The 22,338-nt window shown below is 40.5% G+C and overlaps 1 protein-coding gene across 1 annotated transcript in view; it reads left to right on the forward strand.

Moving 5' to 3' along the window:
* The first annotated feature begins 4,400 nt into the window (after nt 1-4,400).
* si:dkey-256h2.1 (uncharacterized protein LOC337520 homolog) overlaps nt 4,401-22,338 on the forward strand; it is a 41,663-nt gene continuing 23,725 nt past the window's right edge. Inside the window, 3 exon segments of the mRNA XM_061915483.1 lie at nt 4,401-5,003; nt 14,978-15,117; nt 15,177-15,352. Coding sequence (XP_061771467.1) covers nt 4,546-5,003; nt 14,978-15,117; nt 15,177-15,352 — 774 coding nt within the window. The 5' untranslated portion in view covers nt 4,401-4,545.

Below are 22,338 nucleotides of genomic sequence, written 5' to 3' on the forward strand. Positions count from 1 at the left end.
CAGGGTGTACCCTGCCTTCCGCCCGATTGTAGCTGAGATAGGCGCCAGCGCCCCCCGTGACCCCGAAAGGGAATAAGCGGTAGAAAATGGATGGATGGATGTTTGATCATGTTTTGGACTCTATCGATCCCGTTTCATAGCGCACTTCCTTGTTTACATTTGTCACCATGACTACCTAATTTGCTCCTCCTGCACGGCTCATTCACACACCGGTTTGTAATTATGTTTTCTGTATTTAAGCCCTTGTGCTACCTAAGTTCGCTCCCGGCAGTTTGTTTGCACCTGCAACCGTTACGTGAGTAGTCTGTTTATTTTTCTGCTTGCTAAATGTAGCTTGCCTCCGCGCGCTTGGCTCACGCTTTTTGGATTTTGAACTCTGCCTACTGCTTATATTAGCATTTAGTTTTCCGTGCCCAGACACGCCTTTGATTTGCTCTTTGTACCAGTGTTCTTTTGTAACTTCACATTAAAAGCTGTCCATACCTTCATTCCTGCCTGCTGTGATCCTGCGCATTGAGAGGCGACACTCTCCACGCATCCACGATGCCGCGCACACGTAACAAATATTTCATTAATCATTTTTAATTGTTTTTCCTTAACTTTAGGTGGAATTTGAATACCATATTTTTCGGAGTATAAGTCGCTCCGGAGTATAAGTCGCACCTGCCGAAAATGCATAATAAAGAAGGAAAAAACATATATTCGTCGCACTGGAGTATAAGTCGCATTTTTGGGGGAAATTTATTTGATATAAGCCAACACCAACAACAGACATTTGAAAGGCAATTTAAAATAAATAAAGAATAGTGAACAACAGGCTGAATGAGTGTACGTTATATGACGCATAAATAACCAACTGAGAAGGTGCCTGGTATGTTAACGTAACATATTATGGTAAGAGTCATTCAAATAACTATAACATATAGAACATGCTATACGTTTACCAAACAATCTTTCACTCCTAGTCGATAAATCCCATGAAATTTTATACGTCTAGTCTCTTACGTGAATGAGCTGAATAATATTATTTGATATTTTACGGTAATGTGTTAATAATTTTACACATAAGTGGGTCCTGAGTATAAGTCGCACCCCCGGCCAAACTATGAAAAAAAACTGCGACTTATGGTCCGAAAAATATGGTAATTGTTATTACTGGATATCCCCAGGTTGAACTTCCTGGTAACCTGGATGACTTACGTTTTGTTCCGTAAACTTCCCCTAACACCGACCTGGGGAAATTAAGGCCCGGGGGCCACATGCGGCCTGTTGATCTTTTCAGTCTGGCCCGCCGGACATTCCCAAATCATTTTTTCAGATCTTTAAGATGGAAAGTGTAGCTGCCATTATGATGTGCAGTGATGTTTTCTAAGGACCGTAAGTCTTGAACTATACTAAGTCTTTCAATGGTTGAAATCTGTGCTTTTGCATGATATACCAGTTACAATGGTCATCTAATTAGTTACTATGGTCATCTAATTAATTACTATGGCCATCTAACTAGTTACTATGGTAATCTACGTCACGGCAGCTCAGGCGAGGCACCAAGCAGTGTGGGCGGGAAGCGTTTCCACGGACGCGGAAGGAGATTTTCACAACAAAGTTCTAAAGCTTAGTGACGTATAGAATAGAATATAATAAAATAGAAAGTACTGTATTCATCCCTGGGGGAAATTCAGCAAATATCAGATGTATCAGATTTTAGGTGGGTTTATTTTCAATCAATCAATCAATAATTATTTATATAGCCCTAAATCACTAGTGTCTCAAAGGGCTGCACAAACCACAACAACATCCTCGGTAGAGCCCACATCAGTGGCATCGCCAGACAGATTTCACTGGGGCACGTGCCCCAGTGTTGATCTGCAGTGCCCCAGTAAAAATTTCACCAATAAAAAAAAACGCTTCAGAGTTTTAAGTCTACATAACAAAGACAACAGCGCACATACTACTTAGTATGGTAATTGATGGCTACTGTATTCACTCCACGTAACAATGAGCACATGGCTAATTAATATGGTAATTTATTCATGTGTGGATCGAGACTTCAGTTGAGAGAGAGAGAGGGGGGTGCGAATCACTGCCGAGGTAGGTAACGTTAGCCAACAACAATTTGTCAATTATGTTATTTTGATTTTGATTTGACTCAAACTGTAACTCCTAGATGGATATCAGAAAGTTATTCGCCCGCAGCAGGGAAGAAGCAGCGAGGAATGAGAGATGTAAGTGAAGTCCTAGCTAGCTAGGCAACATCATTGTCTTAAGTTGATGCTAAGTTAGCTAACGTTATTCGTTGTATCAAGACAAACATATTCATTTGCTGTACGAGCTGTCGGGGTAATTTCCAATGAACATGGAACATAATGTTGGCTATTGTCTGCTGGTTCTGCTCAGGACCTCTGCATCAATGATGATTTGGAGTAAGCATGTGTGAGTTGAGTGCTTCTCAAAAGGTTTATCTTCAGGAAGAAAAACATTTTTCCATATCATCAAGTCGTGAGCCAAATTTTTAAATCATTCAAGTTTATTTCACAGAAAAATAGCACAGTAGACTTGTCTTGTTAATCGGTGTGACTTTGACTAAAATAATCTTGTTTTGTCACCAGAAAAATGGCTACAGCTAAAACATCTGGTTTTGTTTCCAGAAAAAATAATAACATTTCTGTATTTGTTTTCAGAAAGATGGCTGAAAATATCGGGTTTTGTTGCCCCATGTAGATTTTTAAGAAATATATTTCCATGTCTGTCCTGAGTCTTCCTCCAACTTGTTAGTCGGTTTGCCTTTTGCTAAAATACTCACTAATAGTCACTAGAAAAATGGCTAAAAATATCTGGTTTTGTTACCACAATTTGATTTTTGTCTCCCTAAACTTTTTTTTTTTCATGCACACATGTGACTGCAACTCACTGAAAATGACACACAATCCACTTTTATGTCACGACCCAGCAGTTGGGAACCACTGGTCAACTGTACAACAGTTACTGTAATATTTCCATGTCTGTCCAGAGTGATTAACCACTTTGCAAAAATGAAAACGAGACGTTACAGTTTACTTCTCAGAAAATGATTCCCTGAACAGACACACAACAGTTGTTCATTTATTCTACTACTGTGGCTTTATTGTTTTGTGTATATTTTATAGTTTTGTGTATCTGAAATAGGATGAGCCACATTGCCATAAATGGAAATTAAATAATATAAAACAACCCAGTGATGTAGGGGTGCTTTATTTTTGGTTTTACTTTTGTAGATGTTAAATTTGCAGATGATTACTGCAATATATATTTCAAAAAGATTCATTGCTCTTCCTTTTTGCTTTTACCAGTTTAGAAGTCTGGAGTAAAAAAGTGCGCAAGTAGGTCAAATGCATTAGTTAATTTCAGGTGGTTAATCAAAGATCCATACAACATAATCTGATATGATTTCATAGTTTAAAGCACTAGTTATGTATTTGTTATGATAAATAAGTGCTAAAAAAGTTTTTGCTTGCGTGCTTTGCACGCTCACATTAATTATTTGTGCCCCAGTACAGTATTAGGTCTAGTGACGCCCGTGGCCCACATATGGGCAAGGAAAACTCACACCCAGTGGAACATCCGTGACAATGATGACTATGAGAAACCTTAGAGAGGACCGCATATGTGGGCAAACCCCAGCCCCCTCTATATGTATATGTACCCTTCGCGTTCATATTTCACTGTTTGTTGCATTTTTGTTGCGTTTCACTTTATTGTAAAATATGTCGATCGAAAGACAATGTGAGGTTCATATGTTGTCAATATTCAGTCTTTTATCGTTGATAGAAAAATGTCAAATTCCATTATGTCTTTTAAGGCAGTCTGTCGTAACGTTTTTAGCATTCATTCAGACATTATTGTGAGATTTTGTATTAGTGTTTCTAAAAGTAGACACATTTTTTTCTCTAAATTTGGCCCCCGAGTCAAAATATTTAACCAGACCTGCCCTTAGAGATGTTTTTTTTAGTCCGTTTGGTAGTGGGGGGTTTTTTGGAATTTTTTTTAGCATTTAATCCTGCAGTATTAATGCGGTTTATGCGTTTCCTGTTGTATGATGTTGCGACCATCAGGGCGGTATAGCTCAGTTGGTAGAGCGGCCGCACCAGCAACTTGAGGGTTGCAGGTGTGATTCCTGCTTCCGCCATCCTAGTTACTGCCATTGTGTCCTTGGGCAAGACACTTTACCCACCTGCTCCCAGTGCCACCCACACTGATTTACATGTAAAAAAAAAATAGATATTGGGTTTCACTATGTAAAGCACTTTGAGTCACTAGAGAAAAAGCGCTATATAAATATATTTCACTTCACATCGCCGAAGGAAAGTGGCTTCGATGTTTACATGCTTTTTGACCTACATCATTCGCCGTAGTCACCACTATAATCCTCCCCCTGGTTCAAAATTAGACCATCAATGGCCTATACGGGACGACCCGACTTTAAATGAAAACAAACTTTGCTTGTGCTGACAATGTTTTAATCTGATTCTCACTTTTATTTGATCTGACGCTCGTCAGTAGCGCAGGACGATGTTGCGTTCACGGTCCCGTCTGCTCTACTTGCTGCTCATTGTGGACGCTCACGTGACGACAGCCGAGGAGAGACCGAGGCGGCGGCTGAAGTTGACCGAGGACGAGGCGAGCCAACCGGGCTTAGCCTCACACGACGGCACGGTGACGTTCAGACGCGCCGGGCCGATAGACACACCCGAGCCGGGGGACCAGGCTGTGGAGTTCAGGGTTCCGACTCTGAGTGGGAAGTTTGTGTACCACCCCGGAGCAGTGCCGAGTGGCTCCGTGGTCATCCACGCCTTCACCAACAAGTCAGCCTTCCTGGAGTGTCTGTGGAGCTCCGAGGCGTCCTTGTCCAGTCTGGTTGAGGACCTGCCGGCACGGACTCAGGTGCTCTTCCTCTCCTTGGACGACTCCTCGGTGACAGATGCTCTGTGGATGCGGGAACGACTGCACGACGCCGCCATGAAGCACAGGTGACTTCTTCAATTACACCGCAAGATTCTTATTTTTGTTAAATAGTCAACTCCTACTCTTACAACACTTGAAAAGTGGGCTAAAGAATCACCCAATTGCGTGAAATTATTTTTATATTTGTGATTATTTAAGTAAATTGTTTTATTTTTCTATATTCAAACACACTGTTAGTGTTCAACTGTGTGTAATGTTAAGGAGGCCAAAAATATTAGATATTTGAAAATAAAACCGCTGCCTTGTTTTTAATGAATACTTGGGCCCACTACGATACTGTATTTTAATGTTTTTATGGTGGTACTTGGAGAGCCAAGTGTTTTCTGAGGTGTTACATGATGAAAAAGTTTAAGAACAACTGGTTTAACTATTATAGTTTACATGTTATTAACATTTTATGGGGCTGGTTATGAATAATAAAAAGTTAATGACACAACTGCTATAATAATAATGTTATATATATGTGCTTACGTATATATATATATGTGTATATGTGTATATATATATATATATATATATATATATATATATATATATATATATAGTTATATATAGTTATATATGCATGTATGTAGCTGCGTGTATATATGTTTGTGTATATATATAGTATAGATATATAGGTATGTATAAGAGATGCGCGGTTTGCGGTCTCATCCGCGGAGTCCGCGGGTCGGGCAGGTGACAAGACGAAAAAATTGATTTTAATTAGATTCAGGCGGGTGGCTGTTGAACCATCCGGAAATATTTGATATACATGGTTCTGGGATTGGTATCCTTTACCATTCAAAGAGCCATTTAAGACCCCTGTCACAAAGTGAAGAAGACAATAGGAGACGCTAATATTCTCTAGAATGACTGCCGGCAGTCACCCAGTTAATAAGTATTAGGGCGTGCTATGAAGCCATTGACTTTGTCGCCTTCTACAACATGTACGATCTACTTGTCAGTCCAGTAACTTGTTGTGTGTGGCTTCCGCAGCAACACACACACGACTGCAAGGCATACTGGGTGACACAAAGTACAAAGTTGTTTATATCACAACCATCAGTGTAATCTGTATCACCCAGTATAGTATGCCTTTCAATCTTGTACGTGTGATTGCGGAAGCTGCACACATGTTGCCGGATTAACAATCGGTTTGTACATGTTGTTAAAGATTTCAAAGGCAACGGCTTCACAGCACGTCCATATTCTTTTCATCAGGATGAACGCCATTGGATATTCAGCTTCACACCACGTCCATATTCCTGACATCAGGATGAACGCCATTGGATATCCGCGAGAACGTAAGCGGCTCCCATTGTCTTCATTACTCTGTGAAACGGGTTTAAATAGCTCTGTGAGTGGTAAAGGTGGCAGACCTCTGATGTATGTCAGCGGGCGGGTGGCGGGCGGTTGCGGTTCTGACAAAATATTGGTTCAGGTGGACGGCGGGTGGATGACGACTTTGGTGATGCAGTTGCGGATGATACAATTGCCTAGCCGCGCATCTCTAGTATGTATGTATATATATATATATATATATATATATATATATATATATATATATATATATATATATATGTATATATATATATATATGTATATATGTATATATATATATATATATATATGTATATATATATATATATGTATATATGTATATATATATATATATATATGTATATATATATATATATGTATATATGTATATATATATATATATATATGTATATATATATATATATATATATATGTATATATATATATATATATATGTATATATATATATATATATATGTATATGTATATATATATATATATATATGTATATGTATATATATATATATATGTGTATATATATATATGTATATGTATATATATATATGTATATATATATATATATATATATATATATATATATATATATATATATATATATATATATATATATATATATTAGGGCTGGGCAACGATTAAAATTTTTAATCAAAGTTAATCGCACTATTTCTCCGATTAATCACGATTAACTGCATTGTATACGCAAAGCCCAATAATGAATTGGTGACCACCACTTCCCGAAGACAGCTGGCACTCCACTCGGCGACGGAAAGTTTCTGTGAGTATGGCTTCCTGCGCTTCGTGCACTTTACTCATGGATAGGTTGGCTTTGCTAGAGAGCCGTGTCCGCCAGTTAGAGCAGTGTAATTTTGTAACTTTAGATGTTGCGGACACATCTGCTAGCGTTAGCTGTAGCGAGCTAACTAGCCCAGCTTGTAGCAGCCCTAAGCGGCCTTCAAGCTACGGTGTACCGGTTGAGACGCATAATAGATTTAGCCCTTTAGCTAGTCCTACACCCCAGTCTACCGGGCACCACACTTGAGTCATAGGGGACTCCATCACCCGAAACATAAAGCTTAGCAAACCAGCCACAATTAAGTGTATTCCCGGGGGCAGAGCACCTGACATTGAAGCTAATCTTAGGGAGCTAATTCGCAACAGGTCTAGTAAACACGTACGACAGGCTAACCGCACCACGAGATATGCGAATATAGTAATACACGTTGGCTCCAATGACGTTAGGATGAGACAATCAGAGATTACAAAGAGAAACATAGCCAGGGCTTGTAATCTTGCCAGAAAGATGTCCAGGCATCGAGTAATTGTCTCTGGCCCCCTGCCTGGGAGAGGCAATGATGAGAGATATAGCAGATTAGTCTCTCCTAAGAAGGGGCTGGATAGCTTCTGTAGACAACAGGGATTTACGTTTATGAGGTGGCGACTTGTCCAGGGTGTACCCGGCCTTCCGCCCGATTGTAGCTGAGATAGGCGCCAGCGCCCCCCGCGACCCCAAAAGGGAATAAGCGGTAGAAAATGGATGGATAATTGGCCCTTTTCTGGGGCAAACCTGGCTTGCTGAGGAGATACGGCTTTCACCCTAACCAGGAAGGCGCTATCCTCTTGTCTCGGAACATAGATTTCACATTGAGCCACATTTGACTAACTGCACTAGAGCAAACCCGGTCAGAGGCAATTACAGAGCCTGCTAGCCTGGGTACGGAGTCAGTTAAGTTAGAACTAGCCAGCGCCAGGCTGGATGATCCCTGTACACATAGCAATTTTCGTAGAATAATACACAACTCACAAAATGTTTTTTCTGCTATAACTATGACTACGTCAGAGTTAGACATGGTTCTACTGAGGTGGCAAATTATGATGCGTTCAGTTTATCGCAGTGCCAAGTAGACAATCTGAAAATTCCCGTCATACCAATTCCTAGATATGGTCGTAATTATTTTAAGTACACTGCACATAATAAACACAACATTATTAATATTGTTACTACGGATAATTTTATCAACAACTCCTTACAACAGCCCACTACCTATAATATGGGCTTTCTAAACACCAGATCTTTGTCTCCCAAAACGTTATTAGTTAATGAGGTCATTAGAGAAAACAACCTTAACGTCATCGGTCTTAGCGAAACCTGGCTTAAACCAGACGACTTTTTTGCGATAAATGAGGCATCCCCTCCTAACTATACGAATGCGCATATTGCCCGTCCCCTTAAAAGGGGGGGGGGGGGGTCGCACTAATATACAACGAAAACTTTAACTTTAGTCCTAACTTAAATAATAAATATAAATCGTTTGAGGTGCTTTCTATGAAGTCTGCCACACCGCTGCCTCTGTGCCTGGCCGTTATCTACCGCCCCCCAGGGCCCTATCCGGACTTTATTAGTGAATTCTCAGAGTTTGTTGCTGATCTAGTGACGCACGCCGATAATATAATTATAATGGGGGACTTTAATATCCATATGAATACCCCTTTGGACCCACCGTGCGTGGCGCTCCAGACTATAATTGATAGCTGTGGTCTTACACAAATAATAAATGAACCGACGCATCGCAGCGGTAATACGATAGACCTAGTGCTTGTCAGAGGTATCACCGTTTCCAAAGTTATGATACTCCCGTATACTAAAGTAATGTCCGATCATTACCTTATAAAATTCGAAGTTCAGACTCATGTTCGGCAAGCTAATAATAATAATAACTGCTATAGCAGCCGCAACATTAATGCTGCCACAACGACGACTCTTGCTGACCTACTGCCCTCGGTAATGGCACCGTTCCCAAAGTATGTGGGCTCTATTGATAACCTCACTAACAACTTTAACGACGCCCTGCGCGAAACCATTGATAACATAGCACCGCTAAAGTTAAAAAATTCTCCAAAAAGGCGTACGCCATGGTTTACTGAAGAAACTAGAGCTCAGAAATTATTATGTAGAAAGCTGGAAGGCAAATGGCGCACGACTAAACTTGAGGTGCACCATCAAGCATGGAGTGATAGTTTAATAACTTATAAACGCATGCTTACCTTAGCTAAAACTAATTATTACTCAAATCTCATCCGCATTAATAAAAACGATCCAAAATTTTTGTTTAGTACAGTAGCATCGCTAACCCAACAAGGGACTCCTTCCAGTAGCTCCACCCATTCGGCAGATGACTTTATGAAGTTCTTCAATAAGAAAATTGAACTTATTAGAAAGGAGATTAAAGACAATGCGTCCCAGCTACAACTGGGTTATAGTAACACAGATACGACTGTATATACGGCGGATACTGCAAATATCCAAAATAGTTTCTCTCGTTTTGATGAAATAACATTAGAAGAATTGTTACAACGTGTAAATGGAATAAAACAAACATGTTTACTTGACCCACTTCCTGGGAAACTTATCAAGGAGCTTTTTGTATTATTAGGTCCATCAGTGCTAAATATTATAAACTTATCACTTTCCTCGGGCACTGTTCCCCTAGCATTCAAAAAAGCGGTTATTCATCCTCTCCTTAAAAGACCTAACCTCGATCCTGACCTCATGGTAAACTACCGACCGGTGTCTCACCTTCCCTTTATTTCAAAAATCCTTGAACAAATTGTTGCAGAGCAGCTAAATGAACACTTAGCGTTTAACAATCTATGTGAAACCTTTCAATCCGGTTTCAGGGCAAATCACTCGACTGAGACAGCCCTCGCAAAATTGACTAATGATCTATTGCTAACGATGGACTCTGATGCGTCATCTATGTTGCTGCTCCTCGATCTTAGCGCTGCTTTCGATACCGTTGATCATAATATTTTATTAGAGCGTATCAAAACACGAATTGGTATGTCAGACTCAGCCCTGTCTTGGTTTAACTCTTATCTTACTGATAGGATGCAGTGCGTCTCCCATAACAGTATGACCTCGGACTATGTTAAGGTAATGTGTGGAGTTCCCCAGGGTTCGGTCCTTGGCCCTGTACTCTTCAGCATTTACATGCTGCCGCTGGGTGACGTCATACGCAAATACGGTATTAGCTTTCACTGTTATGCTGATGACACCCAACTCTACATGCCCCTAAACCTGACCAACACGCCGGACTGTAGTCAGCTGGAGGCGTGTCTTAATGAAATTAAACAATGGGTGTCCGCTAACTTTTTGCAACTTAACGCCAAAAAAACGGAAATGCTGATTATCGGTCCTGCTAGACACCGACCTCTATTCAATAATACAACTTCAACATTTGACAACCAAATAATAAAACAAGGTGACTCGGTAAAAAATCTGGGTATTATCTTCGATCCAACTCTCTCCTTTGAGTCACACATTAAAAGCGTTACTAAAACGGCCTTCTTTCATCTCCGTAATATCGCAAAAATTTGCTCCATTTTGTCCACTAAAGACGCCGAGATCATTATCCATGCGTTTGTTACGTCTCGTCTCGATTACTGTAACGTATTATTTTCGGGTCTCCCCATGTCTAGCATTAAAAGATTACAGTTGGTACAAAATGCGGCTGCTAGACTTTTAACAAGAAAGTTTGATCATATTACGCCTGTACTGGCTCACCTGCACTGGCTTCCTGTGCACTTAAGATGTGACTTTAAGGTTTTACTAATTACGTATAAAATACTACACGGTCTAGCTCCAGCCTATCTTGCCGATTGTATTGTACCATATGTCCCGGCAAGAAATCTGCGTTCAAAAGACTCCGGCTTATTAGTGATTCCTAGAGCCCAAAAAAAGTCTGCGGGCTATAGAGCGTTTTCCGTTCGGGCTCCAGTACTCTGGAATGCCCTCCCGGTAACAGTTCGAGATGCTACCTCAGTAGAAGCATTTAAGTCTCACCTTAAAACTCACCTGTATACTCTAGCCTTTAAATAGACCTCCTTTTTAGACCAGTTGATCTGCCGCTTCTTTTCTTTCTCCTATGTCCCCCCCCTCCCTTGTGGAGGCGGTCCGGTCCGATGACCATGGGTGAAGTACTGGCTGTCCAGAGTCGAGACCCAGGATGGACCGCTCGTCGGGACCCAGGATGGACCGCTCGCCTGTATCGGTTGGGGACATCTCTACGCTGCTGATCCGCCTCGGCTTGAGATGGTTTCCTGTGGACGGGACTCTCGCTGCTGTCTTGGATCCGCTTGAACTGAACTCTCGCGGCTGTGTTGGAGCCACTATGGTTTGAACTTTCACAGTATCATGTTAGACCCGCTCGACATCCATTGCTTTCGGTCCCCTAGAGGGGGGGTGTTGCCCACATCTGAGGTCCTCTCCAAGGTTTCTCATAGTCAGCATTGTCACTGGCGTCCCACTGGATGTGAATTCTCCCTGCCCACTGGGTGTGAGTTTTCCTTGCCCTTTTGTGGGTTCTTCCGAGGATGTTGTAGTCGTAATGATTTGTGCAGTCCTTTGAGACATTTGTGATTTGGGGTTGTATAAATAAACATTGATTGATTGATTGATTGATTGAATTCAAAAGTAGTGTGTAGTGCACCTTTATTGGAATATTCTCCCACACGAACAAAAGTGCCAAAACATTTGTTGTGCAAACACAATTTAAATCAGTCCTTGTTAAACAGTAGCAGTTAAATAGCATATTTTATGAAAATCAACTCAAAAAATGTAAATACAAACATTTAAGCTTATTGCCACTGCCAGGGTATTTAAGTTATCCTGTTTTTTATGGAAAATAAATATAATCTACATACAAATCGCTGAGCCACAATCATAACATCTGAACAGGCAATTTCTGAGGTAACAGCAGAAACATTTTTTTTATCAGGGATCTTATGTTTAAAAAACCTATATTATAGGTAGTGGGCTGTTTTAGGGAATTTTTGATCAAATTTTCCGTAGTAGCAATATTAATAATGTTGTGTTTATTCTGCGTAGTGCACTTAAAATAATTACGACCATATCTAGGAATTGATATGATGGGAATTTTCCGATTGTTTGCTTGGTGCTTTGATAAACTGAACGCATATACATGGTACTATATTGTGATGTTATGAGCCAGGGAAGAAAAAGAACTACCCTACCCAGCATGTAACAGGAGTGACGAGCATGCGCGGTTGCCCGGTAAAGGTTGTGTGTCGCCATGCCGGCATCTTGTATGTTGTGATATGCACGCTCTGAAAGCAAACGTTAAGAACTCAGCCAACACTCCTCGTCTGCATTATTCATAAATAGACAGACAACAAATACACTCCGCTGCTTCACAGGCCGCTGGATGTAGCCGGCAAAGTATTCCCATGCTAGCTAGCAGGTCTAACAGGCACGCGTCATTCAGTCCAAAACGGCCCGATCTATCCACATTCAGAATTGTCTGGCGGTCGTAAGTGATCCCGGAGTGACCACGCTGTAAGCCAGCCATGAAATTTGCAGAATTGTCCGGTAATTTTGCCAAATGTTCCATCTTTACCAAGAGCCCCTCGACACTGAAGCCCATCCGGGCGACGCCATCTTGTTAAGAAAAGGCGTTAACAAAATAAAAGCATGTAAACAACATACGCAAATGTGCGATAAAATAATTGTCGGCGTTAGTAGATTGATGAGTTAACTCGTAATTAACGCATTAATTTGCCCACCCCTAATATATATATATATATATGAGGGGTGTGGGGAAAAATCGATTCGAATACGAATCGAATCAAATTTGTTGTGCGATTCAGAATCGATTCTCTTTTTTTTTTTATCAATCCAACAAACCACTACACAGCAATACCATAGCAATGCAATCCAATTCCAAAACCAAACCTGACCCAGCAACACTCAGAACCTAAATAAACAGAGTAATTGAGGAGACACAAACACGACACAGAACAAACCAAAGATAGTTAAACAAAAATGAATATTATCAACAAAAGTATCAATATTAGTTATAATTTCAGCATAGCAGTGATTAAAAATCCCTCATTTACATTATCATTAGACATTTATAAAAAATTTAAACAAAGAAAAATAGTGTCACATTGGCTTACACTTGCATCGCATCTCATAAGCTTGACAACACACTGTCCAATGTTTTCACAAAGATAAAATAAGTCATATTTTCGGTTCGTTTAATAGTTAAAACAAATTTACATTATTGCAATCAGTTGATAAAACATTGTCCTTTACATACAATTATAAACACTTTTTTTTTTTTAAACTACTACTCTGCTAGCATGTCAGCAGACTGGGTAGATCCTGCTGAAATCCTATGTATTGAATGAATACAGAATCGTTTTGAATCGGAAAAATATCGTTTTTGAATCGTGAATCGCGTTGAATCAAAAAAATCGATATATTATCGAATTGTCACCCCAAGAATCGGTATTGAATCGAATCGTGGGACACCCAAAGATTCGCAGCCCTAATATATATATATATATATATATATATATATATATATATATATATATACATATGTATATATATATATATATATATATATATATGTGTGTATGTATATGTGTATATATGTGTGTATTTACATTATGTATTATTTTGCAAATAATCATTAACTTAAAATTTGATGGCATCAACACACTGCAAAAGAGTTGTCAAAAACAATTTGAAATGTGGACTCGTCAGACCACAGTACACTTTTCGACTTTGCATCGGTCCATCTTAGATGAATTCGGGCCCAGCGAAGCCGGCGGCGTTTCTGGGTGTTGTTGATAGATGGCTTTGGCTTTGCATAGTAGAGTTTTAACTTGCATTTACAGATGTAGCGACCAACTGTAGTTACTGACAGTGGTTTTCTGAAGTGTTCCTGAGCCCATGTGGAGATATCCTTTACACACTAATGTCACTTTTTGATGCAGTATCGCCTGAGGGATCCAAGGTCATGGCCATTCAATGTTACATGCAGTGATCCAGATTCTTGGAACCCTTTGATGATATTATAATCCCCAAATTGCTTGCAATAGGTCGTTGAAAAATATTGTTCTTAAACTCTTCGACAATTTGCTCACGCGTTTGTTCACAAAGTGGTGACCCTCGCCCCATGTTTGTTTGTGAATGACTGAGCATTTAATGGAAGCTGCATTTATACCCAATCATGGCACCCACCCGTTCCCAATCAGCCTGTTCACCTGTTGGATGTTCCAAAGAAGTGTTTGATGAGCATTCCTCAACTTTCTCAGTCTTTTTTGCCACTTGTGCCAGCATTTTGAAAACATGTTGCAGGCATCAAATTCCAAATGAGCTAATATTTGCAAAAATTCATAAAGTTTTCCAGTTCGAACATTAAGTATCTTGTCCTTGCAGTCTACTCAATTAAATATACTGTAGGTTCAAAAGGATTTGCAAATCATTGTGTTCTGTTTTTTATTTTACGATTTACACAACCTGCCAACTTCACTGGTTTTGGGCTTTGTAATTGAATATAAAAAAAGTATTTACTTTCTACCACACACAATTGTTTGACACAAACCATTACAAAAAAATAAAAAAAAAACATGTAAATATAAATAATAAAATTTAAACAAAACAACCCAAGGGAGGGGAGGGACAAAAGCTGGAGGAAAATCGACTATTTTACTGAACATATAGAAGAAAAACTGCAGCACAAGTATCAATCCCATTAGGATAGTATCAATCCGATACCTTGGTATCTATATTTGGATCGATACAGATCAAATATGAGTTGATAAAGTGTTGTTGTTTTTGTGTTTTCAGTCAAAAGGAGGTTCTGTCCAGGCTCCACTTCTCTCCAGTACCGGTCTTTGCTCTGGGGAACTGGATCCTCAGTGTTCTGTACTCCTGGACCTGCACGGGTCACAACTGCCGCTTGGCTCAGGCGGTTTTCACCTCCCAGGGTAAGCCGGCCTCCTCCTGATCCGGTTCATGGTGGTTATTCAACCCCCAACTCCCGCAGGATGGAGCATGCCAGTGATCGTCAAGCGACTGGACGGCAGATACGATTGGCTGACGGCGCGCTGGGGCCAGGGGTCGTATCAGCTGAGGGATGCGGGCGACGGATGTGATCCCTAGCCCTCGGTGGCGGGTTCCGTAGCCTGGCTGTCTGAGGGCAACTGCTCCTTCTTCACCAAGGTCAGCACATATTAGACACACCTAATAAGAACACAATCAACAATATTGCCTTTACAAGCCTGACACTTACTATAAGTACCGTGTAATAATAATAAATAACATTTTTGAGGTGTTATATGTCGTATCAAATAATAGTATAATTATATAAAGCTCCAGAAATCGATGCAGGCTTCTACCATGAGAGGCAAACATTAGAGTCTCAAGAACCCACTTTTGAAAATAAACAGGAAAATAAATGGCCATCTTGTTTCCTGTTGAAAGCAAAAGCAGAAGTACTTTGACGGCTAAAAGGATGTGAATGCGTAATAGATAGTTTTGATTTAGTTTAGTTATTATGTACTTTTGTGAAGGGGGAGTAAGGAACTGGTGGAAATCTTGTGTTGATAAAGTGAAACAACTCACCAAAAATACATAGAATAATTTACAGTTTGTACATGGTGTACAGCAGGGGTCCCAGACACGCAATTGTGGCCCTCGAGATGTTATTTTGCGGCCCCCACCTACTATGAAAGTTTAGTGTTAGTGCGGCCCACAACTTTTATATGAATGGCGCTCGACAGCGATTTTGATTGATTGATTTGATTGATTGAAACTTTTATTAGTAGATTGCACAGTACAGTACATATTCCGTACAGTTGACTACTAAATGGTAACACCCGAATAAGTTTTTCAACTTGTTTAAGTCGAGGTCCACGTAAATCAATTCATGGCGTTGTGTTATTTGGGTCAAAAATGGCTCTTTCAACGTTCTGGGTTGCCTACCACTGCATTAGTGGAAAAGCGGCAAGTGAGTGAACGCGACAAAGACGTTGCCATGGAGACGACGGTTTTCTTACGTGCCCGGCTGCATTCACACTGCGACAACTGTCCGTCAGTAATAACAGTCCCCGATAACCTGGACCAATTAAAATTTTTTTTTTTTTTTTTATTGTTTAATTTGCATTGCCTCACACGATGAACACTATGACGCCGGATAAGACCAAGGAGCTGGTTGTGGACCTGGGAAGGAGGAGTACTCCGGCGACCCCTGTTTCCATCTGGGGGGTCGATGTGGACATGGTTAAGGATTATAAATACCTCGGAGTACACATGGACAACAAGCTGAATGGGTCAAAACACGCTGAAGGGATAGAGCCGCCTCTACTTCCTCAGGAGGCAACGTCTGTACAAAAGTGTTAAAGATGTTCTGCGAATCGGTGGTGGCGGGCGCCTTCTTGTACGCCGTGGCCTTCTGGGGCAGCGGGCTGAGAGCGAGGGACGCAAACAGACTGTACAAGCTGGTAGAGAAGGCCAGTAACGGGGTGGGAGTGGAGCTAAACTCTCTGGCGGTGGTGTCAGAGAGGAGAAGTCTAGCAAAACTCCTAGCCATTATGGACAACACCTCCCACCCACTACACTCGGACCTTGCGGAGAGAATGAGCGCGTTCAGTGGAGGGTTCAGACTCCCAAAGTGCAACACGGAAAGGACACGGAAGGTCCTTCATACCGACAGCCATCAGACTGTATAATGCGTATGTTCCTTGACTGCACTTAAATGTAGAATATATGTAGAATATATTTATATTATTCATATATAATATATAATCCACCCATCCATCCATTTCCTACCGCTTAATCCCTTCCGGGTCGCGGAGGGCGCTTGAGCCTATCTCAGCTACAATCGGGCGGAAGGTGGCGTACACCCTGGACAAGTCGCCACCTCATCGCAGGACCAACACAGATAGACAGACAACATTCACACTCAAATTCACACACTAGGGCCAATTTAGTGTTGCGCACAGAAAGATACCTAGCCCGGGATTGAACCCAGGACTACTCAGGACCTTCGTATTGTGAGGCAGACGAACTAACCCTTCCCCCGCCGTGCTGCCCATTATATACAATATATTAAATGGTAAATACATGATAAATGGGTTATACTTGTATAGCGCTTTTCTACCTTCAAGGTACTCAAAGCGCTTTTGACACTACTTTCACATTTACCCATTCACACACACATTCACACACTGATGGAGGGAGCTGCCATGCAAGGCGCTAACCAGCACCCATCAGGAGCAAGGGTGAAGTGTCTTGCTCAGGACACAACGGACGTGACGAGGCTGGTACTAGGTGGGGATTGAACCAGGGACCCTCGGGTTGCGCACGGCCACTCTACCACTACGCCACGCCGTCCCCGTATATATTATATATGATATATACATAATATATACAAAATACATAATTTATACAATATATTATATTATTTATTATTATTATTGTCTATTGTGAGCAAACTGTGGTGCTGAATTTCCCCCAAGGATCAATAAAGTACTTTGTATTCTATTCTATTCTATAACACTTCGGGAGCCGTCGTTTTTTTGCGCTCGCTATCCTGGTACTTTCCCGTGCGACTATCCGAAACCCCGCCGTGTTGCTGCAGGGAGGAAAAGCGTAACAACACACGTTGCGGAAATAACATTATTCTCCGTGCGTCAGCTAAATACAAAAACATTCCACAACCCCAAACATGTCTCTTTCAAAGCCTGCAGTGAAGAGAAAGGTTAGTGATGAGCAAAGACAATTCCAGGAGAAGTTGGAGATGCAATATTTCTTTGTTGAGCACAGGGGTACCCCGACGTGTCTTATTAGCACTGAGAAACAAGGGATACAATTTGAAACATCATTATGCAACTACACATGCTGAGGAGTATGCAACATTTTTTTTTTAGGAAATCTTTTCTTGAGGCCCAGCCTCACCCAGACTCTGCGTCCAGTGGCCCCCAGGTAAATTGAGTTTGTGACCCCTGGTGTACAGCCTTTACCTTTGGACTGATACTGAGGGGGGACTGTGTTGTGACTGGTTTGACGCGTGCAAATGAGTCAATGTTCAGAGTGCTTGAATGGAATATTGTCACAGGAGCACGGCACGGTCAAAAACTGTTTGTGTCCTCCGTGCAATCGCCCCCGAGTGCTCCCACCTGAACCCAATTAAATGAGGTCACCATGGCAACCGCACCATCGGTCCCATCCCTGTCAACACTTTGGGGTTTCTCAAGGGGAAGTGGGCGGAGAAATCTGCCGAAAAGGAAATTCAGCATTAAGTGAGGTCAGCAATCATTTAGAGAAAACAAAATAAAAACATTATAAACAAATAAGGAAATTTGGCTCCAACATATGGGATCGGGATCAGCTGATCTGGCAGCTGTGGCTACTGATGTAGCTTACCACCACCAGGTGTGAATGAATGATGAGTTTCCACTTCTCTGTGAGTGCTTTGAGTGTCTAGAAAAGCGCGATATAAATCTAAGTTATTTATAGATGATGGGCATCGGAATCAGCAAAATAAATACCTGATTGGAACATCCCAATTATTTGTATGCATGACTAAAAACACATGTAGTAAAACTCAGAAAAAATGGTTAATTTAATATAATATAATACAACATAATATAATATAATACAATAAAATATTATGTAAAATGGAATATAATATAAATATTTGGATTTAAAAAAAATGAAACCATTGCTGCAAAAATAGCCTGTTTCAAATCCAATCCCGATTTCTATGTGGATTTATTTTCGTTTTTAATCATATTTTTTTAAATATTTTTTTTATTATTATTATTATATTATTTTTTATTCAGTCATTGGTGGAGTTATGGATAATATTTGAATATTGTTTTTAATATTATTGTGCAGCACTTTGGAAACATTTATGTTGTTTAAATGTGCCAAACAAACAAAGTGGATTGCTTGATTTGGATTATTTTATTTTGAAAAATCAAATATGTAAGGCAACCAAAAACGTTGAAAGAGCCATACTCGACAAAAAAAAAAAAAAAAAAAATCTATCTGGAGCCGCAAAAAATGAAAAGTCTTATAAAAGTGTTCTAATGAAGGCAACACATGACGTAAGTGTCTATATTAGCCTACCATCAAAATGACTTTAAAAGTCTTATATAAGTGTTATAATGAAGGCAACACGTGACGTAAGTTTCTATATTAGCTATAACAACCTACTATAAAAATGACTTTAAAGGTTTTATATACTGCGATGAGGTGGCGACTTGTCCAGGGTGTACCCCGCCTTCCGCCCGATTGTAGCTGAGATAGGCGCCAGCGCCCCCCGCGACCCCACAAGGGAATAAGCGGTAGAAAATGGATGGATGGAAGTTTTGTATAAGTGTTATAATCAAGGCAACACATGATGTAAGTGTCTATATTAGCTTCATTAGCCTACTATCAAAATGACATTAAAAGTCTTATATTAGCGTTATAATCAAGGCAACACATGACGTAAGTGTCTATATTAGTTATATTAGCCTATCAAAATGACTTTAAAAGTCTTATAAGTGTTATAATGAAGGCAAAACATGACGTAAGTGTCTATGCTGGCTATGATAGCCTACTATCAAAATGACCATGTGGCGCAAGGCTGAAGCAAATTTTCGTTGACAGAAATGTTTAAATTTAATGTTCATTCTACACACTTTTTGCAACATTGGAAATGATTAATAAATCAGAGGCTACTCAGAAGGTGTGATACCTCCTGGAAATGACTGGCTTTTAATGGCCAAAGGTATAGATGTGTGTTGCTGTGGTCTGGAACAACATGGCACACAAACAACTATCTGAAATGCAGCCAATATTACATACATATAATGTGTCATGAGACATGCAAAACTAAATATACAAACCCTGATACCATATGAGTTGAGAAATTGTGTTAGATGTAAATATAAACGAAATACAATGATTTGCAAATCATTTTCAACCCATATTCTGTTGAATATGCTACAAAGACAACATATTTGATGTTCAAACTCATAAACATTTTTTTGCAAATAATCATTAACTTTAAAATTTGATGCCAGCAACATGTGACAAAGAAGTTGGGAAAGGTGGCAATAAATACTAATAAAGTTGAGGAATCCTCATCAAACACTTTTTTGGAACATCCCACAGGTGTACAGGCTAATTGGGAACAGGTGGGTGCCTTGATTGGGTATAAAAACAGCTTCCCAAGAAAGGATGGGGCGAGGTACACCCCTTTGTCCACGACGGCGTGAGCAAATAGTCAAACAGTTTAAGAACAACGTTTCTCAAAGTGCAATTGCAAGAAATTTAGGGATTTCAACATCCACGGTCCATAATATAATCAAAAGTTTCAGAGAATCTGGAGAAATCACTCCACGTAAACGGCATGGCCGGAAACCAACATTGAATGACCGATACCTTCGATCCCTCAGACAGCACTGGATCAGAAACCGACATCAATCTCTAAAGGATATCACCACATGGGCTCAGGAACACTTCAGAAAACCACTGTCACTAAATACAGTTGGTCGCTACATCTGTAAGTGCAAGTTAAAGCTCTACTATTCAAAGCGAAAGCCATTAATCAACAACATCCAGAAACGCCGCCAGCTTCTCTGGGCCCGAGATCATCTAAGATGGACTGATGCAAAGTGGAAAAGTGATCTGTGGTCTGACGAGTCCACAGTTCAAATTTTTGGGGGAAATATTCGACATTGTGTCATTCGGACCAAAGGGGAAGCGAACCATCCAGACTGTTATCGACGCAAAGTTCAAAAGCCAGCATCTGTGATGGTATGTAGGTGCATTAGTGCCAAAGGCATGGGTAACTTACACCTCTGTGAAGGCACCATTAATGCTGAAAGATACATACAGGTTTTGGAACAACATATGCTGCCATCTAAGCGCCATCTTTTTCATGGACGCCCCTGGTTATTTCAGCAAGACAATGCCTAGCCACATTCAGCACGTCTTACAACAGCGTGGCTGCGTAAAAAAAGAGTGCGGGTACTTCCCTGGCCCGCCTGCAGTCCAGACCTGTACCCCATCGAAAATGTGTGGCGCATTAAGAAGCGTAAAATACGACAACGGAGTCCCCGGACTGTTGAAAGACTGAAGCTCTACATAAAACAAGAATGGGAAAGAATTCCACTTTCAAACCTTCAACAATTAGTTTCCTCAGTTCCCAAACGTTTATTGAGTGTTGTTAAAAGAAAAGGTGATGTAACACAGTGTTGAACATGCCCTTTCCCAACTACTTTGGCACGTGTTGCAGCCATGAAATTCGAAGTTAATTGTTATTTGCAAAAAAAAAAAAAACAAGGTTTATGACTTCTAACATACATTGTCTTGTCTTTTAGTGCATTCAATTGAATATGGGTTGAAAAGGATTTGCAAATCATTGTATTCCGTTTATATTTACATCTAACACAATTTCCCAACTCATTTGGAAACGGGGTTTGTACAACGAGGATAAAAGCAAAGGATATTATATGAAGTCAAATATACCTACACATGAGTCTAAATATCAATCAATCAATGTTCATTTATATAGCCCTAAATCACTAGTGTTTCAAAGGGCTGCACAAACCGCAACACAAACCACTATGACATCGTCGGTAGGCCCACATAAGGGCAAGGAAAACTCAGAAAACTCAATCCAAGTGGGACGTCGGTGACAATAATGACCCAGCATTATTAGCATTGATTAGCAAATATGCCTTGTTACCACTCCAGCAAGTCAATAACATCAACAAAGCGCACATTTGTGTCTATTCGTGTCTAGGATCCTGATGAGAGTGCGGAAATACGACCATATCACACCAACTCTCAAATCCCTTCACTGGCTTCCTGTTCCACTCAGGATTGAATTCAAAGTCTCCCTACTCACCCACCAGTGCCTCCATGGAAATGATTGAATGCAAAGTCTCCCTACTCACCCACCAGTGCCTCCATGGAAATGCCCCTCTCTACCTCAAATAACTACTTACCACCAAATACTCCACATGACACTTCCGCTCCAAACAGGCTAAACTCCTCCAACCTCCAAGTACGAAGCTACGAACTATGGGAGACCGGGCTTTCTGCTCTGCCGCACCCAGTCTGTGGAACGCTCTCCCTGACCACCTGAGGGCACCACAGACTGTGGATACTTTTAAAAAAGGCTTAAAAGACTAGACTTAGACTTTGAC

The sequence above is a fragment of the Nerophis ophidion genome, linkage group LG11 (genome assembly GCF_033978795.1).
Source record: "Nerophis ophidion isolate RoL-2023_Sa linkage group LG11, RoL_Noph_v1.0, whole genome shotgun sequence".
In the NCBI taxonomy this organism is placed as follows: Eukaryota; Metazoa; Chordata; class Actinopteri; order Syngnathiformes; family Syngnathidae; genus Nerophis; species Nerophis ophidion.